Here is a 26511-nt window from a genome sequence, read left to right as displayed (position 1 = left end):
ACTATATATACCCCATTTAAAGATATTACAAACAATGGCTATATTTCCCTGTGCTGTACAGTGTATCTTTGTTGCTAATCTATTAGAAAAGATTCTTGATTCAGGGAATACTTGGATTAGAAAAAATGATCTAAATTTTCCAACGCTGCCATTCTGATTTTGACAAAATAACAAATGGTGCCTGTTTTAAGGAAAGATAACTGCTCTGCTACTGATCCTGGAACTGAAGTGTAACACAGACCTTTTTTGCACCCTGTTTTTCCTTTCCCTAACTGCTGTGGCTGGGAGCAGTCTATTGTAATTCACGAATGTGCTCAGCATCTTTAGTGGGATGAAACGTTCATGTTAATGATCACGTTTTGGAGTTCCCTTCGTGGCACAGTGGTTAACGAATCCGACTAGGAACCATGAGGTTGCAGGTTCGATCCCTGGCTTTGCTCAGTGGGTTAAGGATCCGGCATTGCCCTGAGCTGTGGTGTAGGTCTCAGACGTGGCTCGGATCCCGCGTTGCTGTGGCTGTGGTGTAGGCCAGCGGCTACAGCTCCGATTAGACCCCTAGCCTGGGAACCCCCATATGCCCAGGGAGCGGCCCAGAAGTGGCAAAAAGACAAAAAAAAAAAAAAAAAAGCACAAACAAAAAATAATGATCAAGTTTCCAGAGTCTTCATCGCAGGAAAGTCGGGACATTTTCGGGGTTGCTAATGAGCATGGCTGGGCCCCAAGGGCGGACACAGCTTTTGTGGGATCTGACACCACACCTACGCAATTTGGAGGACACCATTAAGAAAACAGTGCAGGAGTTCCCTTCGTGGCTCAGCGGTTAGCGAACCTGATTTGCGGTGTTTGATCCCTGGGCTCACTCAGTGGGTTAAGGATCCATCGTTGCGCTGAGCTGTGATGTAGGTCGCAGACGTGGCTCAGAACCCAAGTTGCTGTGACTGTGGTGTAGGTTGCCGGCTACAGGTCTGATTGGACCGCTGGCCTGGGAACCTCCATATGCCGCGGGTGCGGCCCTGAAAAGACAAAAGAAAAAAAAAAAAAAAGAGAGAAGAAAACAATGCAAAAATATGAAAAGTTTTACAAAAACGATAATTTTGTGAACATAGGGGCTCATGCAAGTGAAGGATTAAGCCTAATTAACGTTGTCATCTGCCCCTTTTGGCCCTACTGTGCGCTAAGGGCTTTCCACGCCTCGCCTCCTTCAATCCCCACACCACCACCGTATGATATAGTTACTATTGCCCATATACAAAAACGCCATGTGGAACACAAGTACGTTAAATATCCTGTCCAGACAGAAAGCCCTTTTCTTTACAAATACCTTTACTGCTTCCCACGACTGGAGTCCTTGGGCTCGAGGAGTAGCACCGACTCAGGATTGTCTGGGGAAGATCAAGAGGGGGGAGAGTGTGTGTAAAACGCAGTCAGCAAGCAGGGAAGTCTATGTGGAACAGACGCCCATTAAGCGTCCAGGACAGGGGCGCTCCTGGGGCAGGGCCCGCGCGCCTGGCCGGCGCCTCTGCCACATTCGCGGCGCGCATGCTCCGTGCAGGACTACTCCGGCTCCCAGGGATGAGTGCCGGGCGGAGGGGGCGGGCCGAGCCGCCGCTGCTGGGATCCGGAGCTCCGCGGCGGCCCTGGGGCGCTGTGCGCGGCTGCTGAAGGGGCGGCGGCGGCGGTCAGCGCTCTGCGCGCTGCAGTGTAGCTCGCTCGTTAGACGCGCACGCCCGCTCGGTCCCCAGGGCCCTCTGGAGGTGACTCGGGCGGGCCGGGCCGGGCCGGGCCGGGCGGCGTTTGCCGGTTGGGAGGGCGGAGGAGAGGCGATGAGGAGACAAGCCGCCGCTGTCGCCGTAGTTCTCCGCCCGCCGCGGCCGTAGCGGGAGTCCGAGCAGGGTCCAGGCCAGCTGAACCCCCGCCGGGCTGCGAACGCAGACAAAGGAGGAGGAGCCGCCCGAGAAGCGGGCCAACGCCGCCGGGAAAGGAGGCCGCCGCGCTTCCTCTGCGGACGCGGCGCGAGGCGAGGCCGCCCGGGCCGAGGAAGCCGCCCCCGGAGCCCCCGCCCGCCGGCGCCGCCTCCGAGCAGCCTCGGCCGTAGCCCCGGCCCGGGCGGGAGGCGGCGGCGGCGGCCGGCGAGGCGACGCAGCCAGAGCCCTGCCTGTCAGGCTACCGGCCCGGCCCATTTCGGCCCGCGGGCCGACCCCGATGTGGAGGCTCTGCGGCCGGGGCCATGCAGCAGGCGCCGCAGCCCTACGAGTTCTTCAGCGAAGAGAACAGTCCGAAATGGCGGGGACTCTTAGTCTCGGCCCTGCGGAAGGTCAGTGCTGGTGTCCGATCGGCCGCGGGGACCGAGGGAGGTGACGGGGCCGAGAAGGGCGCCTGGAGGGCGGGGTGCGGGCCGCGGCCCCTCGGACTCTCTGATGGGGAGCTGTACGTCCTCTCTGCGGGTCCGAGGCCGAGCGCTTCCTCCCCGGCCGGTGGCGGGGCGGGGGGGGGCGGGGGGAGCTTGCGATTGCCTGTTGCATCCAAAAGGACGTTTATCTCAAGTTTTTGCCTGGCCCCGGAAGGAAGGTTTTGTTGTGATCATAAAACTGGATTTCATGTTGCAGTCATTTCGTCAGGCAACTTCCGCCGTTGACCAATTTGTTGTCCTCAGGCTGGATTCAGGGCAAGAGAAAGTCCCGCTGGTATTTAGTTTCTAAAACAAAAGCACATTTTCAGGCCAGGTAATTAACTTTTAATTAAGTTCTTTGGGGCTGTTCCCTTCGGCAGTTCGCTCGTGAAGGGTGTCCTCTCACTTAAGAGGTAGTCCTTTTTTTTTTTTTTTAACAATAAGATGGATGCGTTTCAGGAGTGCGAAATGTCAGTGAGCCATGATATTTGTAAAAACAATTCTTGAGGTAAGTTTAAAGTGCCTTCTCCGTTCCTGCAAAAGGCATCCCACCTGTTTACGAGCGATTTCCCCTATAAAATTCGGTCAGTTTCTTCACTGAGTGCAGTTTAGAGTTTAGAATCATTTTAAGGGGACAGAAAAGGAGCAGCTCTTAAAAATTAGTCTTAAGGTTGGGTGCATCGCTAGGGTGCATCTCTCCTGTAGATGATGTCAGTTTTCATCTGAATTTAGGTAATAATCATACTGTCATTTTTATATTGAAACCTTTTGTAAGATCAAGACAAATTAAAGACTGTAAATCAGTGCAGGAAAAGATACCAAACCTGCTGAACATGGGTTTTCCGTGCCATTGATGCAGATGCCTTTTGTGCAAAATAACTAAGAATAAATTTTAAAATAATAAGGAAAGAATAAACATTAATTTAAAAGACTGCCCTTGGAAAATAATTTCTTTTCTTTTTGTTTTTTTAGGGCTACACCCACGGCATATGGACGTTCCCAGGCTAGAGGTCGAATTGGAGCTGCACCTGCCACAGCCATGCCAGATCCAAGCTCAGTCTGTGATCTACACCACAGCTCACGACAATGCTGGATCCCTGACTCACTGAACGAGGCCGGGGATCAAACCTGCATCCACGTGAATACTAGTCACATTCGTTTCCGGGTGTGCGACAATGGGAACTCGTGGAAAATAAATCTTTAAACATTAAATTTTTATAAATAAATAAAGTAAGTAGTATATTTTAAAGTTAAAAACATTTTCCTCAGGCATTCAGAGTTTCAGATTTGCCATTATTTTCATAATTTTTGCAAAGAATGCCTTTCTTGGGCCAAACACTAATATCTTTTTAAAGAATTTGGTGGAGGTGGCTAGGAGCAGCTAGACAGTTATCATTTCAAGGTATACTAGGTGTTAAAGTATTAAATTGACCTACTTCCTCTGGACAGCCTGATTCTATAAGGAGAGGGAAAGAATGGAAAGTGTGCTGAGTGGTGATAATGAACACTGCCTGAATTAAAAGCAAAGGGGAAAATACTTAAATGGTAATTGAACCTTCCCCCACATAGAAAGAAGTGTGAGTGCAGTTATCAGGTAGGCCTGTATTATTGGCAGTGTGATGCCCGTCTTTACCTACTAGTGCTTTCTGGCAGCAAATAGTGTTTGAGTATGTGTTGCATAACTTATTTAGTAAGTAGCATTGACCCTAATCCTTTATGCACAGATAGAGATTTATATCTTCAGTTTAGGCTGGAAACAAGGCTAGGGCTAGAATCCAATCCTAATCTATTGCTTTGAGTCTAATTTGCATTTATATGTTGTGCTTGTTTTCTTGGAATTCAGATACCTTGTAGATCTCTACTGTTTTAGTCCACAGTTCTTATATATCCTTTGCTTTTGGAATAGATACAGCTAAGAAAATCTGGTCTTTTAAGGTGAAATCAAAAAGCATTTTCTATTTAATTTATTAATTTACTGTTATTCTAGAATGGAGGTATATTACCATGGAAGACTTTTTATTTTTGGAAAAATTTTGATGTCAGTAGTTCGGATTATGTTCAGTTTTGTGGTTTTTGTGGTATTGCAACAGGTAGGTTTGTAGTGCTTGCTAAGAGTTGTAGCTCTTGGAATTCCCTTCATGGCTCAGTGGTTAATGAACCTAGCTAGGATCCATGGGGTTGAGAGTTCGATCCCTGGCCTCGCTCAGTGGGTTAAGCATCTGGCGTTGATGTGAGCTGTGGTATAAGTCACAGATGTGGCTCGGATCCCTAGTTGCTGTGGCTGTGGTATAGGCTGGCAGCTGTAGCTCTGGTTTAATCCCTAGCCTAAGAACTTCCTTATGCAGTGGATGTGGCCTTAAAAAACAACAAACAAACAAAAAAGAGTTGTAGCTCTTAAGGAGCTCATGGTTCACTCTTTCTTTGTATAAAATTCTGTTATGTACCTGCCACCTGTGTCTTTGTACCGTGAGAATTCCTGTCACGTAAGTGGAGTCACTATCTTCACATTCAAGGCATCTAGAATTTGGATTCTCTTTCAGCTGACCAGATTGTTACAGGGCATATTAGAATTAATAGTAGAAGCAGCAATAGTAGGATTTTTCTCCTCCAGTTGGTGTTGCCATTGAACATGAACATGTGTGCACTAGTTTCATTTAACATTTATTGGAGACATTTTATTTAGGTACTTGGCACCCAAGCTGAACCCTAAGAATACAAACATGAATAAAAGCAAAGGCCTTGTCTAAAGGTGATTATCACCTAGACTGAATATTCTAAACTTTGAGGTTTTGGTTTATATAAATGAGATAGTAATTATGAGCTCAAAGTTCTGTAAAGAATATCCGTGTGTATGAAAAAAGCAAGCTTGTTTAATTAGCTCTGTTGGGTTTAGTTCACTTGGACATCTTGGTATAACCTCTACAACTATTAAAATATGATTTTCAGAAAGGTAAAATCATGGCTTTTATGCCAGTATAAATGAACATGTATTAAGTTCTTTAGACCCAGCTTATTAGTGAAGATGTTAAAGCCACTTTATATGAAAATTGGAGGAGGTAGGCATTTAAAGGCAATTTAATAAAAGAATATTAAGATTGTTGTGTTGAATGCAAAATTTATTAATATCCTATAGGAACATAAGCAGTAAGTTTTGGGTTATCTTTCCTGCTGATTAAATTTTACATCTATACCAGACAAAAAAATTTCTAAGTTAATCTTACAGATTTGGAAATTAAGTCAACAGACAGTAATCAAATAAATGTTCAAGCATAGGTGCACCAAAGAACACCTAGTTAAACCAAAAAATACATATATTTGACAAAGTTACTGTTGCTGACTTTGAAAATGCAAGGGATTTTTTAAAACCAGCATTAAATATTCATTTCACTATGTAGAACATTGAGAAATAGATTTAAGGAAAAATAATTTTGGAAATAGAAATGTGTTGTTTTGTTATGCTTTTGTTCTTTGACTTTTAAAACAGACTTCACGTAGAGCTTTTAAATACATAGAGTACTATAAAGGGTAAAGTAGAGCAAGATGACGTTACTAATGGATTATATGTGCATTGTTAACCTTACTGCTAAATTATGTATCTTACCTAAAAGAGCCAGAGATGTAAATGCCTTCATCACTACTCCCCAAGAACACTGAAGCTATCATATTACTTGGAGGAAAAAAAGAGTGTGGGATGTAATTGTAAATGGAGCTTTTTACGTGTGTCTTTGAAATGCCTATGGTACTTTGGGCATGTGCTATTTGATTGTATGCTAAAAAAAAAATCATTGTAAGCGTTCTACCTATGGGAAACATCCCTTATAATCATTTCAGCAGGTTTTTTTAGTCCCTGATATTTCCCTTGTAGATGCCTTTTCTGTAAATGATACCAGGCTAGCCATGGAAAAGAAAATGCTTGTTTTTGTTTGTTTGTTTGTTTGTTTGTTTGTTTTTATCTGTAGTTACAAATGTCATAGAGAGCTGGAGAGAATTGGTAGAATTACCTTGTTCCTGAGTCTAATTTGATTCAGATTAAATACCAACTTCACACCTCAACCATTATAGTTTGCTCTTAGGTATCAGTTAAAATTCAAGAGGTGTGAGAGAATGTCTGGGTTAATTAATAATGATGTGTGGTAGGGAAAAATAGCGTGGAGCATTTTGATTCGGAAATGCTCTTGTGAGATCTTAAAGATTCTAGTGTTTATGCCTTAGTGCTAAAAGCTCTTGGAACTGTTTTAGAGAATTGCACTGGATTTTTCTTGGGGCCCAGAAGAAAAGTATAGAGGTCCTTTGAGAAAATGAAATTGGTGTCACCGACATAAGAAGGTCAAGAAAGTCATCTTTAAGGAAGTAACACTTGTGAGTTCTGGAGGGTATATTCAAATGTTTATTCTTGATATTAAGGTACCAGCAAGGCCCCTGCTCTCATAAAGCTTCCGTTCTAAATGGCTGTGGCAGAGGGGCCTGGAGCAGATAGACAGTAAACAATTATCTGAAAGATCAAGGAATTAAGGAAACAAGGGAAAGGGGAGAAAGGACTCACAAGGCCTAGGGACAGGTAGGAACATGACTTAAAGAGTCAAGACTAAGTGAAAAGAAGATCAGCTAGTTTAGAGACTATGGTGTAGACCCAGGCTAAGTTCTCTGTCTGAGAATAGAAGTCCTATAGGGTTGTTTATGTTACGAATTAATTAGATTAACTTGGTAACAATTGCTTTTTTGAAAACATGACTCCAACAGAAGGAAGTAGGAGAAACTATGAGTTTTGTGACATAAGGCCTCTTCCGAATTTCCTAAAGCCACTGAGTATAACAATAGAACTCAAGGGAGTTATTTGGAATTATCCAAACTAATAATGACCCAAACTGACCCAGGGCATTTAACCAAACTGGATGAGCATAGGAATGCATTTTAGCTTGTTGCATTTAGCTTCCTGTCAGCCATGATTTAGTAGTTGTCTTTTGTTTTCAGTTTAATTTGGTATGGTATATTTGGAGCAATAATATTCCATTAAAGTGTTTTATGCAGAATATCCAAAGCATTACCTGTGTTACCACTTGATATAAATCAAGTATATATCTTTAATATTAACTATGGCCTTTCTTTCAAGGGAACAGTAGTTTGATTATATTCTCTGTTAGCCTGCATATTTGAATCAGGGAGAAAGTTTGATGGAACTAAGGGATATAGCATTATCTCATTTAGTCATGTTAAAAATTAACAACCTAAAATTCTTTTCCTTTTTTATATATAAGAACACAGTATAGTAAGTAGAAAGCTTTTGAAATATGTAAGGTGTTATACACTTCACATTTTAATGTGTAGAAATAAAGTAGCACAGTGAAAATAACATTGAGATCTAGATGTATGCACTTGTCTCCTCCAAGTTTTAATTACTCCAGTTTTCTTCATTAAAACATTTTGTGAACTCAAATACTACCTGTTACTTAATACCACTTTGTAATTCTTTCTAAATTGACCCATTAGCAGCAGTTGATAGTTAATCCCTTCCTCCTTGAAATCCTTTCCTCATTTAGCTTTCAGGACACCAAACTCTGCTAGTTTTTTCCCTGTTTCTTTTAGGTCTCCTCCTTTGTTGATCTCTTCCTGACTACATCATCCTGACCTCCCCAGAGTTTAGTCTTTGGACTTCTGTTTCTATTTACTGTGTCTGTTTCTATTTCTATTGCTAGTAGATGTCTTGGTAATACCACCAGGCCTCATTGCTTCACACGCCATCTGTATCTGACAGTTTCCAGTTTATATTTCTTGCTCAGACCTCTCTCCTGAGCTTGGATGTCCACTTTTTTTCTTGACACTTCCACAAAGATAGGGGATAGGCATCTCAACTGAAAATGAGCTCCTTCTCTTCTCCTGAAAACTTGGTCCTGTTGTAATATTTCCCCCATTAGTTAATGGCTTACTGCATCATTCTAGTTGCTATAACCCATATCTAATCTGTCAGCAAATCCTTTTAGCTCTACTTCACACTATAGCAATATTCAGTCACCATTTCTTACTCTCCCACTTATACCAGCTGGGAACAATTCATTATCACCAACCTCTGGGAGTATTAAAGTAGCCTCTTAACTGGTCTCCTCTCTTCTACTCTTGCTCCATTCAGTCTTTCTCAACACAGTAGAAATAAGGAGGATCATGTCATTCCTTTGTTCAAAACTTCATTTAGTGCTTCTCAAAATAAGAGTTCTCTCAGTGGCCTGCTAGGCCCTCTGCAATTTGATGTTGTCTTTCTCTCCACTTTACTTCACTGACCTCATTTACTGCTGATCTTTTTTTTTTTTTTTTTGCTCTACTCCTGCCCCCACACCAGCCTCTTCATACCTGCAACACATGGACGTGCTCTAGTCTCAGGGCTTTTATACTTGGTGTTTCTTCTGCCTAGAACAATTTTCCTGCTGTTAAAAACATGAGTGGCCCTTTTACCTCCTTTAAGTTTTCAGACATCTTCCCGAAGAGGCCTTCTCTTGCATCCTGTCTAAAACTGGTGCTACTCCTGCTTCCCGGACTTTCCTATGTAAATGTTCAGGGCATGTCCTAGTTCAAACTTATTTTCATCTTCTATAAAACTTTGTCTCCAGTATAAATGATACACTATTCAGTTCTCAAGCCAGAACCTAGGCATCATCTGTCCCTTCTCTCTCATACCAGGTTCATGTCTAATCAACATCGTCTTGCTTCTTTCTCCTAAAAGGAATTATCTAACTTTTTTGCTATGTATCCCAAAAGAATTTTGAAAAATTAGCATATTTTTTACATATTTAAAAATTTTCATCTCTAAGTTCAAATAGTTTCAGAGGATATACTTTCGTATGTATTCTAAATACTGATGTTTTAAAATAAAAGTCTTTATTTTTTGTTGTTTTTAGGCTGCACTTGCGGCCTATGGAAGTTACCAGGCTAAGGGTCTGATCCGAGCTGCAGCTGCTAGCCTATGCCACAGCCACAGCAGTGTGAGATCTGAGCTGCATCTGCCATCTCCACCACAGCTCACGGCAATGCTGGATCCTTTAACCCACTGAGAGTGAAGCCAGTGATCAGACCCACCTCTTCATAGATACTAATTGAGTTCTTAACCCAAGCCACAATGGGCACTCCCCATTGGTCTTTTAAATGTACCCAATGAAATCTAAATACTATAACAATTTGATACACACCGTTCATCCTTTTACAATATACATGACAGTGTGCATTTTTAATGGTTGCAAATTTTACATTGTTCTTTCTTCTCTGTGAACTTTTCTTTCTACTTCCCCCTCCTGATTATATTCATTATATCTTTAGGTTTAAAAGTCTTTGATCTCTCCTTTGTATTTGTACTTATTTGCAACAACAAAAATGTGTATATGTTGATTTTTTTAAAAATTCCCCAGTGATCATAAAGCTTTTTAAAAAACCTTCCTTTTGGTTATTAGTAGTGCATAGTTGAGCAAAATAACAAATTATCATGAATTTTGAAAAACAATCATAAGGCTTTATTGAAGCACATTGCTCAGTGACATCTATATAGCCTTTTTTTTTTTTTTTTTTTTCTTTTCAGTCTGGGGGAACCAGGACTTTAGTGCCTCCTCTTTTTTTTTTTTTTTTTTTTCACTTTTAAGATTTTTTTCCATTATAGTTGACTTACAGTGTTTATGTACTGTTTGCATTATGTTTAAATTAGTTTATGTTTCATAGGTAAATATTATATACTGCTAAAACTAGATAGATTCTTGCTGTAGTGAATCAGTTCAGCATCAGTTCCATTCCTGTTTTCCGTTTCTGTAAATAAAAGTCCTGAAAATTTTAAAGCAGTCAAACTCATTTTATAAACTTCTTCAAATTATATGCCAAAATTGTATTGTGATCTATCAAAAAATTACTCTTAATGATCTTTCAGCCAGAAACTCAATTAGGTTTTCCTTCAGTTTTGTTTAAGGCAAAAAGTTGGAAAGCATCTAACTTGGAAAATGATTTGTTATCTGGTCTTTAGAGGGACTCACTTTTTCATTTTCTAGCTTTTCCAGGACTTGTCAAATGTGAGTAGTTATTATTCCTCTTACTTTTTCACTTTTTTACTCAGAGGTACTTTTTTTTTTTTTTTAAACATTTTTTGTTGGTTTATTTGTTCTTTTTAGGGCTTCACCTGTGGCATATGGAAGTTCCCAGGCTAGGGGTGAATTGGAACTGAAGCTGCCAGCCTACACCACAGCCACAGCAAGCCACTGAGCAAAGCCAAAGATTGAACCCACATCCTCATGGGTACTAGTCAGGTTTGTTACTACTGAGCTATGACAGGAAATCCCACTCAGAGGTACTTTTTTAGCCCAATATATCCAAGAAAGATTGGGAAAATAAAAACAGTATTAATGTCAGTATACCTTAGCTGTGTGACAGTATTTATTCATAAAATGTATTTTACCTTATTTCATTCTTTAAATATATTTTTATTAAATCTTTGGAGTTTAAGAACTAGCTCATTTTATTAATTTTCTGCTGCTGCATAACAGATTATCAAAAACTTCATGGCTTACTACAGCACACATTTATTATGTCACAGTTTCTGTAAGTTAGCAGTCCAGATATGGCTTAGGTGGATTCTTTGTTTTGAGTCCCATAGACTGAAATCGAGGTTCTAGCTTGGGCGTAGACTCATCTGAGGCTCAAGGTCCTCTTCTAAGCTTATGTGGTTATTGGCGGAATTTGTTTCCTTTCAGTTTCCAGAGACTGCTGCCATTCATTGACACATGACCCTCCCTCCCTATAACTTGTTAGTTTGCTTCTTCAAGACCAACAGGAGTGCATCTGCTGCTGTTAATGTATCACACTTGTAAACCTTCTTTTAAAGGATTCACCTGGTTTAAGTCAGGCCTACCCAGAGAAATTTCCCTTTTGGTTAGCTCAGAGTCAGCTGATCACAGACCTTAGTCACCTTTGCCATATATGGTAGTATGATCATAGAAGTGATATCTGATGATATTTACAGGTCCTGCCCACATTCAAGGCAAGCGAAGTATACAGGGCATGTATACCTGGTGTGGGAATCTGGGAGCCACCCAGCCACCTTAGAATTCTGCCTACCAAACTCATTCATTTTCTGGGAAATATCCCCACATAACCTAATTGGTAAGGTCAGTTTTAGTTGTCAAGCCACCCAGCCTATCATATTTATCTTCTTTCAGACAAAATCTGACTTAATTTTTCAGTTCAAATGAGTATGTTAATACATGTCACATGCCAACCATGTCACTTCTGAATTCTAATTATAACATAGAAAGGTAAATAAGGTGTGAAAACTTGCTTTAAGTTTTTTCTCCTGAATAAAATGAGGTAATATTGCCTTTATTTAGTATTTTTTAAAGGTGGAGAAAAAAAAGTCTTTATTCTCCTGAGCTTTTTCCTTCATTACGGTGTATTTTTTGACAGTAGGCTAATGAATTGAAGAAGGAAGGTGGTACTTAAATGAAAGATATTTATCATTGTCTGTTTTGTGCCCTAGAATTTATTTATTTACTTTTTATTGCACTGGAGGGTAGCACACGACAATGAAACTGAGGATAAGCAAGAGATCTGCCTTTCTTCAGTAGAGTGGGAGGAGGGCAGTTGTGAAGGAGAAGTAGACAAGGAGAACGTGCTTTATTTATTCCTTGAGTACAGGCACTTTGCAAGCAGATGTTCTTTAAGAAAGAGTGCATGTGGTAGTTTTAGAAGTATGCTAAATAAAGGTCATGGGTATTTTTCCCAGGCAGTCTAAAACTTTGACTGAATAAAACATATTTAGTAATAGTGATCTTTTTCCCAGGTCACAGGGGAAAAAAAAAAAACAGTGTTAATTTTTTTTTTAAATTTTACTTTTTTCTCCCAGGTTTTTCTTAAGTCAGTGGTGCCTGCTGCAATTTACTTGCTAATGAGTAGTGCAAAATTATAAAATAAAGGAACAATGGAGTTCCCGTCGTGGCGCAGTGGTTAACGAATCCGACTAGGAACCATGAGGTTGCGGGTTCTGTCCCTGCCCTTGCTCAGTGGGTTAACGATCCGGCGTTGCCGTGAGCTGTGGTGTAGGTTGCAGACGCGGCTCGGATCCCGCGTTGCTGTGGCTCTGGCGTAGGCCAGTGGCTACGGCTCCGATTCAACCCCTAGCCTGGGAACCTCCATATGCCGTGGGAGCGGCCCAAGAAATAGCAACAACAACAACAACAACAACAACAACAAAATAAATAAATAAAATAAAATAAAGGAACAAGAGATAATACAGGTTTTATGGGGTAAACAGCTTATGATACTTTTGTTTACTTAGAAATATGTGCCTATAGTTTTAAGTTTTATAGTCATTTTTATTAATATTCTTGCTGTCTGTGATGAAGGATAACTATCTTAATATTTCATATTCTTCTAGGAGCACTGTGACTTCCAAATGCTCTGCCACTAGAACAAGTTGGGAACCTTTGATTTAGCCTGTACTTTCTTGGCTTTACAGGCTAATGGCCTGACTGTATGGAAAGGTTCTTAGAGATCATATACCATTTCATTCCAATCAAGGAAAGTTTTAATGACAAAACTTTAAGTTTCAGTTAATAGTCTTTCCTGCATGTTTTGATTATTTTAGGGTAAGCCCTTACCTGATATTAAGCTAAACAGAATGAGATTCCTAACTTGTATTTTCTATATTTTAAATAAACCTACCTTGAAAGCTTGTCAAGAAAGAACCTATGTAAGAACACTAAATCTAAGTGAGAAGTGAATGTTAGCGGACAGTGGGAATAGAGGAACGTAGAGTGGGAATACCCTCATTTCTAATGTTATATAGAATATCTGGGTCTCTGGGTACATATCCAATGAAATAAAAACAACTTTTATGGAGTTATTAATTTTTCTCAGTCTGCAGGTATCAGCAAGTCTAAGAAATCTGTTTGTTACCATGAATTATTTAGCAGCTATTTACTCAGTGCTTTCTTTATGCAAAGCATGGTGCTAAATTACCTGTGTGTTAGGAATAAAGGAGTGTGGAAATAGGAAGAAACAAAAAAACATAAGAAATATGTTTATGGTTTACAACTGTGGTTTCATTTTTTGATTATATACCTTTATCAGGAAAATGCCAGCTTAGGATATTATGTTTTTATATTATTTTAAATAACTTAATTGGGAATGTAATTGACATACAATAGCTGCACATATTTAAAGTGTTTAGTTTGGTAAGTTTTTATGTATGTGTACTTCAGTAAAATATTTATAATAAAGATAGTATATCCTTCATCCCCATAAATTTTCTCTTGACTGTTTATAATTCTTCCCATCCTCCTGATCCCTTATCTACAAGCAATCACTGGTTTTCATCCTATCACTGTAGATTGCTTTTTTCTAGAGCTTTTTAAGTAATGGAATCACACAGTATATATTCTTTTCTTGCTTGCTGCCTTTGACTCAGCATAATTCTTTTGAGATCTGTTCATGTTGTTGCATATAGCAATAGTTCATTCCTTTTGATTGCTCAGTAACATTCCAGTGTGTGGATATACTACCTTTTTTTTTTTTTTTTTTTTTTCTTTTTCTTTTTTTGGCCACCCCTTGGCATATGGAGTTTCTGGGCCAGGGATCAAATCCACGCCACAATTGTGACCTACGCTGCAGCTCAGCAATGCCAGATGCTTAACCTAATTGTGCTGGGCCAGGGATTGAATCTGCTTCCCAGTGTTCCCATCCCATTGTGCCATAATGGGAATTCCTATTGCTGGTTTTTTTTGGTTTATTTGTTTGTTTTTAAAGTCCATTCAGGTGGTGATGTACATTTGACTTTCATATCTTGGCTATAACAAATAAAGCTGCTCTAAACATTTCTGTACAAGTCTTTGTAAGGATAGATATTTCCTTTTCTCTTGGGTAATTACCAAAGAGTAATTGGATCAGGTAGTAGATGTGCTGTTTAACTTTTTAACTATCAGTCTGTTTTCTGTTCAAACTGTTGTACACTTGTACATTCCCAACAGCAATATATGAAAATTTCAGTTCCTCCTGCCAACACTTGGTATTTATTTTCAGTCATTCTAATGGGGAATACTAGTATCTTATTGTTTTAATTTGCATTTCCCTGATGACTAATGACACTGAGCATTTCTCATATTTTTATTTGCCATCTGTATGTCATATTTGGTGAACTGTTTGTTTAGATCTCTTGCCCATTTTTGTTGAGTTGTTTTGTTTTTTTTATGGCCTCACCCACGTAATATGGCTCCTGGGCCAAGGATTGAACTTGAGCTGAAGCTGCAAGCTACATCACAGCTCTGGCAACTCTAGATCCTTTAACCCACTGTGCTGGGCCAAGGATTGAACCTGTGCCTCCGCTGTGACACAGTGGGAACTCTCTGTTTAGTTTTTTTATTGCTGAGTTTTGAGAGTTCTTTATGAGTCTGAATAAAATCCTCTATCAGATAATTGATCTACAAAGATTTTCTTTTAGTCTGTAGCTTTTTTATTTTTTTAAAATATTGTCTCTTTTTTTAACAGCAGTGAATCTTTATTGGGATTTTTGTCTCCATTTTTGGCCACCCCATGGCACATGGAGTTCCCAGGCCAGGATCAGATCTGAGCTGCAGTTGCAACCTAAGCCACAGCTGTGGCAACACTGGATCCTTAACCCACCGTACCGAGCTGGGGATCAAACCTATGTGTCCCAGCACTCCCAAGATGCTGCTGATTCCATTGCATCACAATGGCAGCTCCAATTGGGATGGTTTCTTTCCTTTTTTTTTTTTTTAACAAAATAATTTTTAAAAACAAAAAACCCATATGTAAACAAGAAAGTATAAAGTATACATCCAAGAATCAAAATGAATTCTGGGTTAACATTCCATAATTCTGTAAAATATTTTTGATCCAGCAGTGTTGAGGGTAATTAATGGAAGCTTTTCTTTGAATACTCTAAAACAGTTTATGGATTATAAACTATATATAGTTTAGGTTTTCATTCTTCCCATGAATCCACCTGCAACGTATATACTAGTCCTAACATGTTTATGTTGTTAGTACTAGTCCAAAATATCTGTCATCTGAGATTAAGTAGGTTACAACTATCTGATCTCCAGAATTTTTATAAGGAAATATTCTAGAACCCATATACTACAACATCATTTTTCAAAACTAACTTAATTTTAAATTCTCTCTAACTAGTCTGCAGCCTATTTATTTCTTCTCGCTTTCTATATATGCATTAAATACCATAGCAGCTTTACCTTTAAAAGTATAGCTAATACATTAATACATATTTAGGCAGTAATTCCTGATAAAGCTGTTTATTTGACAAGAAAAAAAATGCTATTTTTTAAAAAATTTATTTCAGAGTTTGCATTATAGCTCAGCGGTTAAGAACCTGACATAGTGTCTGTGAGGATGAGGGCTCAAGTCCTGGACTTGCTTAGTAGGTTAAAGATCCTGTGTTGCCACAAACTGTGGCATAGGTTGCAGATGTAGCTCAGACCCAGAGTTGCTGTGGTTGTGGCATCATTCGGTACCTACAGCTCTGATTTGACCCCTAGCTTGGGAACTACCATATGCCAGAGGTGCAGCTTTAAAATAAATAAGTAAATAAATAAAAAAATAAAATTTACTTCAACTATTGTCATACTAGTGTTATTTATTAAAAAATGATGGCTTCAATTTATAGGATTCAGTATACACATTAATATAGTTTAAAATTAAAGATATTAAGTTATAACTCATATGGAAAAAAGCCTCAGTTCTTGAAAGACCAAAATGCATTGTTTTATTACTATAAAATGTTATTAATTCATCGGTTTTGCCGATTATATTCAGTTCATTCTTGGTATTATCTTTTGAAGAGCAAAAGTTTAAAATTTTTATGAGGTCCATTTTATCCATTTGCTTTTTTACAGACTGTTCTTTAGTGTCATATCTAAGCAGTCTTTGGGTAATCCAGGGTTACAATATTTTTCTTCCTGAAGTTTTTTAGTTCTGAGTTTTACATTTAGATCTATAATCTATTTGAGTTAATTTTTATATATGAGGAGATAATTTTGCATACATTATGGGGTTTTTTTGCATATGGTTATCTGCATCATTTATTGAGAAAGCTATCCCTTTTCCTTTGCTAAAGGCCCTTGCACCTTTATCAAAATAATTTGTGTGTGGTTTTATTTCTGAATTCCCTGTTTTGTTCTATTGATCTTTTTTGCTTATCTTTACATCAATACCACACTATTTTGATTATTATAAACTTTATAAAAATCTTGGAATTAGGTAGCTTTAGCCTTTTGACTTGTTCTTTTTCAGAGTTGTTTTGGTTATTCTAGGACCTTTGTATTTTCATAGGAATTTTAAAATTATCCTGTCAATTTCTATGGGAAAAAAAAAACCTGTTGAAATTTTTATTGGGATTGTGTTGAATTTATAGATTATTTGAAGGGAATTGACAACAATATTTGTCTTTCAACTCATAAAGTTGATCTTTTCATTTATTTAGGTTTTTAAAAATTTCTGTCAGCAATATTTTGTAGTTGTTAGTGTATATCTTCAGAATGAAATTTATTGCTTTTTCTTTTTAAATTGAATTTTAACTCTTTCGTAACAAACAAAACTTCCATTATTCTTAGCTGGTGTTGAGGCACTTGCAGAAATCTTGGAAGTGGAGTAAAGAATTTGGCATAAATAAATGCACACACTGTGTATTGAAAGGTATTTCTACATTGTACCAGAAACTCTAATGTTAGTTGATTGAACAAGTACACTAGCATGATTTTTTTATTTGATTGTGAATATAGGGAACTGAAATATATATATATTGGGAAATAACATTTCCAAAATTTGTCAAATCTAGTGTTTATAAATTTAAAAAATAAAGTTTTATGCTTTTATATGTGTCTGTGCATGAATCATTAGTATTATGACTATTTTTACAGCATATGTGTAAGAAAGTACATTCTGGTAATGCGAAAATACATTGTAACTAAAGTATAGATCTGACTTGTTAATCTACTGTTAAAGACTGAAATTTATTTTAATTGCTCTTTTTCTAACCTTTCAGAAAAATATGAAAAGTGGGTTTCTTCTGATGTGGTAATTTTATTTTACTGTCTGAGGGTGCTGAGATAAATTCTGTGCAAGTGCAAAGTATGGCTAATTTTCTTTGTCATATTAATGTCCTTATTAATATTTATGGGAGGAATTTTAACATTGTATAGTTGTTTTATGACTTTTCATATCAGAATCTTTTTCAGGACTTCAGTGGATTGCATGAGGTCCACCCACATTGGGGAGGGCAGTCTGGTTTATTCAGTCTACCAATTCAAATGTTAATCTCATCCAGAAATACCCTCACAGACACTCAGAAATAATATTTAACCAAGTATCTGGGTACCCAGTGGCTTAGGTCGCTTCAGAGGTGTGGGCTCAATCCCTGGTCTGGTACAGTGGTTAAAAGGATCCAGCATTGCCACAGTTGTGGCCTAAGTTGCAACTTTGGAGTGGGTTACAGTCACAGCTTAGAATCAGTCCCTGACCGGGGAACTTCCATATACCATGGGCATATAAAAAGATAAATAAAGTAAATACATAAATAAAGTTAAAGATAAAAACCATTTGGAAATTAGAAGTTATTTTTGAATGGATGACTGCAAAAATTTCCCATATCAAGATTTCTGAATTTTTTACAAATATAGTTTTTAGACAAAATGTAAATATTACAAAAGAAGAAAGGTTGAAAATGATGGGCTAAGTATCCAGCTCAAAAAGTTAGAAAAAAAGAATAAAAAGCAGAAGAAAAAATGAAGATGAAACATATAAATAAAATATAAAGCAAACAAAGCCAAAAAAAGTTGGTTATTGAAAAGATTAATAAAATTAATAAACCCATGAGAGACTGATCAAGAAAAGAAAGAACACACAAAAATAACTGATATTGATGAAAAAAAGGACTCCACTAAAGATTCTATGAACTTAGAAAATGCAAGAGACTATAGTGAACAATTTTATGCTAAATTTTGAGAACTTAGATGAAGTGATCAACTTCATGCTGTTTTTTTCTTTGTGGGAATATTTTTAATTACTGCATCAGTTTTCCAAAATAACTGTAAGACTATTTAAATTTTTTATTACTTTTTATGTCAGTGGTACTGGACCATGGAATAAAAAGTTAGAACAGTACTTATTTGTCTTGATCATTCTTTTTTGTTTTAAGGGTTGCACCCCACCGCATATGAAAGTTCCCAGGCTAGGGGTTGAATTGGAACTGCAGGTGCCCACCTACACCACAGCCACAGCAACACAGATCCGAGTCATGTCTGCAACCCACACTATAGCTCATGGCAACGCCAGATCCTTAACCCACTGAGCAGTGCTGGGGATTGAACCTGCGTCCTCACTGACACTGGTTGGGTTCATTACTGCTGAACCGTGATGGGAAATACTCTTAATCATTCTTTCAATAAATACTTACATGATACCTATGATAATGCTAGGCACTATTTTTTACCTTTTTGTACCTGATGTTCAGTTTGACTAGCTTATTTTTAGGGTGTATTACTAGGTTCAAACTTTAAGAAATTTAACAATGAAAGAGCCCAGCACAGCTATGTGGTGAGAAAAAAGGAGCATATTTCACTATAAAAGCAGTGTGACTAGCACCTACTTCATAGAGCACCTTCGTCACTTGTTAAGTGATTTTAATTTTTTCCGTTGTAGCTGGTTTACAGTGTTCTGTCAGTTTTCTACTGTACAGCAGAATGACCCAGTCACACATAATGTATACATTCTTTTTCTCACATTATCCTCCGTCACTTGTAAAGTAGTATGGTTACAGAGATACCTCTGTTGCTAGGATTCATGACGTAGTGTTCATATTTTCTAGTAGGTTTATTAATTAACAAGGGGTATCCATAATTCCTCTGAAATTGTGTAGAATATTTTGTGTGTATATTCTTTTTAACCATTCTGGTAAAATACTATTAATTATATATAATATTCTCTAATTTTTGTTCAGTAAATATCCTTTTGCCTGTACTTATATTGAGAACTTTTTCTTTAAGGTTCAGGAACAAGTACATCCCAATCTCTCAGCAAATGAAGAGTCTCTCTATTATATTGAAGAGCTGATTTTTCAGCTGCTTAATAAATTATGCCTGGCCCAACCAAGGACTGTTCAAGATGTGGAGGTAAAAATTATTTTGTTACTTCAAAAAGTCATTGAATTACTGTACAAAGTAATTTTTATATCTAAATCTATATTATTCTAAATTATTATGGAAACTAAAACCATTGAAGTCATATGGGGGATATATGGTCAGTTCATTATTATTTTTTTTTTAGCTGCACCCATGGCGTGTGGAAGTTCCTGGGCCAGGGATCAAACTTGTGCCACAACAGTAACCAGAGCTATAGCAGTGACAATGCTGGTCCTTAACCCACTGAGCAACCAGGGAACTCCTGTGGTTAGTTCATTTTTGTCAAAATGTCAAGGCAGGAGTTCCTGTTGTGGCTCAGCGGGTTAAGAACCTGACTGGTATCCCTGAGGACAGGAATTCGATCCCTGGCCTTGCTCAGTGGGTTAAAGATCTGGCATTGCTGTGAGCTGTGATGTAGGTTGCAAATGTGGTTTGAATCTGATGTTGCTGTGGCTATGGTGTAGGCCAGCAGCTACTGCTCCAGTTTGACCCCTAGCCTGGAAACTTCCATATGCCACAGCTGCAGCCCTAAAAAGCAAAAAAAAAAAAAAAAAAAAAAAAAAAAAAAAATTAATTCAAGATGTATAATCTTAAAAGCTAAAACTATAAAGTTTCTGGAAGCAAATGCAAAAGAATATCTTTATAAGCTGGGGTTAAATATTTTTTTAAAGAGGACTCAAAACATGGTATCAAAGAATAAAAGAATAAAATTGGTGCAAAAATAAAAAAGGTGAAAGTCACTGACTCGGAGAACATGTTTTCAATATGTATTCCTTACATAGAACTTATATCCAGAATATGTTAAAAACTCCTACAAATCGATAATAAAAAGATACCCTGCTCACCCAAATAGGCAAAAGTCTTGAACAGACACTTCATAAATGGGTATATACTTATGGCCAATAAGCATATTAAGGTACTCAAGCCCATAATTTATCTGGAAAATAGAAATTAAAACAACAATAAGATACTATTTCACACTCACTAAAAGGAATGAAATTAAAGACTGATAACAGAGAATGTTGATGAGATGTAGAGCAGCTAGAAGTCTCATACATTGCTAGTGGCATAACCACCTTGGAAAATTGTTTGCAGCTTCTTATAAAGTTAAAAATATATCTAACCTATGATCTAACAGTTTTACCCCTGATTATTTAACTCAAGAGAAATGAAAATATAGCTTCACAAAGAGATTGACACATAATTGTCCAAGCAGTTTTATTCATAATAGGCGAAAATTGGAAACAACTAAAATTTCCATCTGTAAGAAAATGGGTAAACAAATTGTGGTAGATTTATAAAATGGAATACTACTTAATAATAAAATTAAAGAGCAAGCTATTGATATACACAGTAACATAGTTACAATCCACAGATAACACATAGAGCAAAAAAAGTTATACCCCGAAGAGTATATATGGTGTAATATCATTTAGAGGAAAGTCAGATATAGCTAAAAGTAATGGTGATAGAAATCAGGATGGAGGCTGCCTGTGAGATTAAGTTGATAGAAATTTTCTGTAGTATTGATTAGGCTTATGGTTACACAGGTGTGAGCATTTTTTAAAACTTGTTCAGTTGTTCACTTAAGATCAGTGCATTTTTACTCCATATAAATATTACTTCAATAAAGGACTAGTATAAGGGTAATTTACTCATTGATTAAAAAAAATATATATATATATATAAGAGATCCTGTGTAATTTGGTGCTGAAATAGCTGTTTTGGCCCAGTTACATGAGAGTATTTCTAGATTTTTACAAATATCTGTCAGTATAGCTTTCAGAAGTTACTTTGACATTTTATTGTTTATATCATTTTTCTTTTGAAGGTTGTTCCTTACTAGGCAGCAACTTCCAATATAAAAGGAAATCTTAATTTAGAATAATAAATCTATTAAGATTTTCAGGGACTCTGCTAATTAAAGCATTGGTTTCCCTGTTCTCTGCTGTAAGTGGATATAAATAAATATAATAAAAGCATACTTTTCAGAAGCTGAGAATATAATTTTAAAAATAGGAAATCCTGGTAAATTCGAGGTTAATTCAGTTATTACTTTTCATTATTCGTGTCAATTACTGGTTATATTTTAAATTAGATGAACCATGATAGTAACATAAAAGACTTGGATTATTTTTGCCAGGAGATGTATTTCCTTAAGCCATTCTGAGCTCTTCCATGCACTTTGTCCTCTAAGAGGTACATGAAATTTCTTCTTTTTAAAATTCTTTTCTATATTTGAAGCTCTGAGATTAGCAGGAGAGTGACTGTATAATTGTTAATAACAAGTTAACTTCCGCAAGGTAAACAATTTTGACCTTAGGAACTTTGTTCTTAAAATCAATGATAGAGTATTACATGCTTGCTTTAATCTCTTCTAATATTATTACTTTTTCCAGTTTTATCTTAATAATGTTTACATGTAAAGTTTTCTATTTAAACTTTACCTTTTCTTTACCCATGGGAATTATGTGGAAAAATCTTGATAGGTTGATCTTTTTTTATAAAAATTTTATTTATTACAATAATCAGAACATGTTATGTTACTATTAATTGCTAGTGTTAAAGATGGTAAAAGTTTAATTTAAATGAATTTTCTGTTTATGAGTACCTGTATTAACAATTGTTCTGCTGTGATCTGAACAGGAACGAGTTCAGAAGACTTTTCCTCATCCAATTGATAAATGGGCTATTGCTGATGCACAGTCTGCCATAGAGAAACGAAAACGAAGAAATCCTCTCTTGCTGCCTGTGGATAAAATCCATCCTTCATTGAAGGTTAAAAAAAAAAAAAAAAATTCAAAAAAACCACCACCACCAACAACAAAAAAACAACAGAAATACCATTGCGGAAGTTCTTAATAACAAATAATACTTTATGTAGTATTTGTATATTTATATATAACATAGCCTGTGTTATTGTATATGTGCATGTGCACTTGAATGTGTGTGTACTTGTATATACACATACATATATAGAAAGATTTCTTCATATGTGTATAAAACAAAAATAAATTTACTTTCCTAAAGCCAGATTGCTTTTCAAATAATATTAAAAGTTAGCAATAAGAACACATCTTCGTGGCAGTCTGATGACTGCTTACCCTTCACTTTCAACTTTTTGTTGATTAAGGAAATATATAATACAAAAGCTACTGAGTTCAGAAATGTTTTAAAATTAATCTGTATCAGATAGTCTTTTTTGTGTGTGTGTGTGTCTTTTGAGGGCTGAATGTGCAGCATATGGAAGTTCCCAAGCTAGAGCTTGAACAGGAGCTGCAGCTACAGCTGCCAGTCTATGCCACAGCCACAGCAATGCCATATCTGAGCCATGTCTGTGACCTACCTACACCACAGCTCACGGCAACACTGAATCCTTAACCCACTGAGCGAGGCCAGGGATCAAACTTATGTTCTCTTGGATGGTAGAGTTTGTTACCCCTCAGCCACAATGTAAACTCCTGTATCAGGTATTCTTACATACATTGGAAAAGTAAGCTAGGAAATATTATTTAGTCTGTAGAAAATAATTGGTGTGCATGGATTTGAATACCTCTTGAGAATAATTTCAAGACCTGTCTAAGGGAGTTCTCTGGTGGCTTAGTTGTTAAGGATCCAGCATTGTCTCTGCTATGGCACAGGTTTGATTGCCAGCCTGGCACAGTGGGTTAAAAGGATCTGGAGTTGCCATACCTGTGGCATAGGTCTCAGCTGTGGCTCAAATTCAAACCCTGTCCCTGGAATGTCCATGTGCTTCAGGTGTGGCCATAAAATAAAAAGAATTACACAACTTTCTAAGTCAACTATACTGCAATAAAATTTATTTGGAAAAAAAGAATTAAAAAAAAAGACCCTTCCCTCAATAGAAACCATTGTAATTTGAGGCTATTAACTAGATTAACCCTTGAACATAGCAGATATTTGACAAATGGATTTTGGATAATGTATCAAGAGGTTTTCAGTGAAGTTCAGCCTAAGATTTCTGTCTTAGAATCAACTATCTCTTCTTGTTTGATACCAAAGGCAGATTTGTTAGATTAGATGTCTCTTTAAAACAAAACAACATCAAATCCTGACACTGGGCCAGATCAGATTTACATCCTGAGGTACCTATGAGTTTAGATATTTGGTTTACAGAAATTTCTTTTTAAGTAAGAATGTTAAATAAAAATTTTAAGTGCTTAACTGTTAGTTGACAGTGCTGCCATTTTTTGGAATTAAATTGTTTTTGTTTTTTTTCCAACAGGAAGTTTTAGGGTACAAGGTGGACTACCATGTATCCCTGTATATTGTGGCTGTACTAGAGTATATCTCAGCTGATATTTTGAAATTGGCTGGTAATTATGTTTTTAATATCCGACATTATGAAATATCCCAACAAGACATTAAAGTGTCAATGTGTGCAGATAAGGTAAGTGTTAAAAGGTATTTAAACTTAACTTGAATGATAGTGACTATATGTGACTTAGCCCTGGTTTTTATAATACGTTTTTATAATACATGATTATATTAGTGACTTTTATAATTCCTGGTGTTGGAAGACAGAAAAATGGTGGCTTTACAGGCTACCATTTACAGGCTATATTTTCAGGTTTTTTAGCATATGACAGGATGAGAGTCTCTTTTTCTTCAAGACATCAAGAATTTTTTACCTATAGGGAAAAACATCCAGAATCTCAAACCAGTTTAAGAAAGGTGGTTTGAGTTTTGTATTTTTAGAAGGAGAGTAAGTACAAGAGCATGTAGATACTTTTAAGTATAAGAGGTAATTTTGAAAAACATAGTTTGGTTTCACAGAATAGTTCAGCGGGGCACAGGTAGAAAAAGAATTTGCAATGCTAAAGTTACTTCCTTCTGATAATTTTTTTATTTACCTTCTTTCTTCCTGACTGTAAGCTACTGAAGAAAGAAATTGAATATTTCATTTTCCTCTCTTCTCCTTTTCTTCCCTATTTTTCCTCCTTTCTTTCTTTCTTTCTTTTTTGCTTTTTAGGGCCACACCTGCAGCATATGGACATTTCCAGGTTAGGAGTTGAATTGGAGCTGTTGCAGCTGTGGCAGCACCAGATCCAAGCCGCATCTGTGACCTACACCACAGCTCATAGCAATGCCGGATCCTTAACCTACTGAGCATGGCCAGGGATCAAATCCACATCCTCATGAATACTAGTTGGGAGATTGTTACCTCTGAGCCACAACGAGAACTCCTCTCTCCTTTTCTTCTTACTTTTTAAGTCAACATTTTTGAATATCTATTATGTGCCAGTCATTGCACTGAGCATTGCCAGTACAGCAGTGAACAAATCAGCAATCCTTATTTTAGAGGGAATTATTTTAGTGGGAAATAAAACTATTATATACAAATAATTGCTGCGCAATTAATTAGAACCATTATATGAATAAATCATAGGTGCAGTGGAGAAAGTGATTAATTCTGGCATGGGGGAGACCAGGAACATTTCATCGAGAAGGTGCCTAAACTAGACCTCTAAGGGTGAATGACCCCAAGGACCTGACAAGGCCAGTGGTTCTCTACTTTGCACATCAGAATTACCATCAAAGATACTGATGGCCTGCATTTCATCCCTAGTGATTCTTTTTTTTTTTTTTTTTTTTTTTGTCTTTTTGCCATTTCTTGGACCACTCCTGCGGCATATGGAGGTTCCCAGGCTAGGGGTCTAATCGGAGCTGTAGCTGCCAGCCTATGCCAGAGCCATAGCAATGCAGGATCTGAGCCGCGTCTGCCACCTACACCACAGCTCACGGCAACGCCAGATCCTTAACCCACTGAGCAAGGCCAGGGATCGAACCCGCAACCTCATGGTTCCTAGTCGGATTCGTTAACCACTGCGCCACGACGGGAACTCCATCCCTAGTGATTCTGATTTGTTTGACCTGTGTTGGGGCCAAACCAGTATTTTCAAAATTTGTGAAGGTGTCCCAGGTATTCTGATGTGCAGTTATGATTGAAAGCCATTGTACTATGCCATAGTTTCAAAAATTATTTTTTCACTTAAATTTTATAGTAGAAATTCCTTGTTATTGTGATGTTGACTTCTGAAATTATGTTTACATGGTGGGGTCAGAGGTGGGGGTGAGGGGTGGACTTTGTTTCTATCTCTGGCTTTTGGAAAAGTTGCTAGTACGATGAAAGTACTCCCCTGTGCCCTAAACCACTTGAGAGTAAGTAGTTTGCCAACATAATCTAGTGTATCCTACAAACAGAAACATTCTTTATGACCACACTATGACAGTCAAAGCCTAGGAAATGAATGCTGATACATTATCTAATCCTCAGACCCCATTCAAGTTTTGCTCTTTGTCCCAGTGATTTTTTTTTTAATAGCAACATGATCCAGTTAAGAATCATGTGTTGTGCTTAGTTGTCATGTATCTTTTTTCTCCTTGTTCAATCTAGAACAGTTCTTAATTCTTCCCCAATTTTGAATGATCTTGAAATTTTTAAGGATAATACAGGTTATCATTTAAAATGCTCCTTTAGGAGTTCCCGTCGTGGTGCAGTGGTTAACGAATCCGACTAGGAACCATGAGGTTTCGGGTTCGGTCCCTGCCCTTGCTCAGTGGGTTAACGATCCGGCGTTGCCGTGAGCTGTGGTGTAGGTTGCAGACGCGGCTCGGATCCTGCGTTGCTGTGCCTCTGGCGCAGGCCGGTGGCTACAGCTCCGATTCAACCCCTGGCCTGGGAACCTCCATGTGCCGCGGGAGCGGCCCAAGAAATAGCAACAACAACAACAAAAGACCAAAAGACAAAAAAAAAAAAAAAAAAAAAAAGAAGTTTAAAAAAAAAAAATAAAAAAAATAAAATGCTCCTTTAGTTTTTTTTGATGTTGTCTCAATAAAATTCAGGTTATGGATGTGTGGCAGGAATATGTTAGAAGTTTTTTTCATTGCATTTTCTCACATGACACAATTTTGATGTGTCCCATTACTGAT

At 37.6% G+C, this 26511-nt stretch overlaps 2 protein-coding genes across 4 annotated transcripts in view; both read left to right on the top strand.

Moving 5' to 3' along the window:
* L2HGDH (L-2-hydroxyglutarate dehydrogenase) overlaps window positions 1–19457 on the top strand; it is a 71405-nt gene extending 51948 nt beyond the window's left edge. Inside the window, exon 11 of the mRNA XM_084980960.1 lies at window positions 19423–19457. The gene's annotated coding sequence lies outside the window, so the exon portion shown is untranslated. The remainder of the gene's footprint in view (window positions 1–19422) is intronic.
* Window positions 1614–26511, top strand: part of SOS2 (SOS Ras/Rho guanine nucleotide exchange factor 2) — a 107667-nt gene continuing 82769 nt past the window's right edge. Inside the window, exons 1-5 of one of the 3 annotated variants that reach the window (XM_084980926.1) lie at window positions 1614–1754; window positions 2163–2314; window positions 19423–19548; window positions 22204–22335; window positions 23804–23968. In XM_084980926.1, coding sequence (XP_084837052.1) covers window positions 2228–2314; window positions 19423–19548; window positions 22204–22335; window positions 23804–23968 — 510 coding nt within the window. In that variant the 5' untranslated portion in view covers window positions 1614–1754; window positions 2163–2227. Of the gene's footprint in view, window positions 2315–19422; window positions 19549–22203; window positions 22336–23803; window positions 23969–26511 lie in introns of all 3 variants that reach the window. The other 2 variants (XM_084980937.1, XM_021101439.2) reach the window with 2 other exon arrangements.

Source organism: Sus scrofa, chromosome 1, assembly GCF_054392235.1.
Source record: "Sus scrofa isolate SSC_HxYL_T2T_F1_AM1 chromosome 1, Sscrofa_HxYL_maternal_Yorkshire_Landrace_v2.0, whole genome shotgun sequence".
NCBI classification, from domain to species: Eukaryota; Metazoa; Chordata; class Mammalia; order Artiodactyla; family Suidae; genus Sus; species Sus scrofa.
This window is presented reverse-complemented; position numbering and strand designations above follow the sequence as displayed.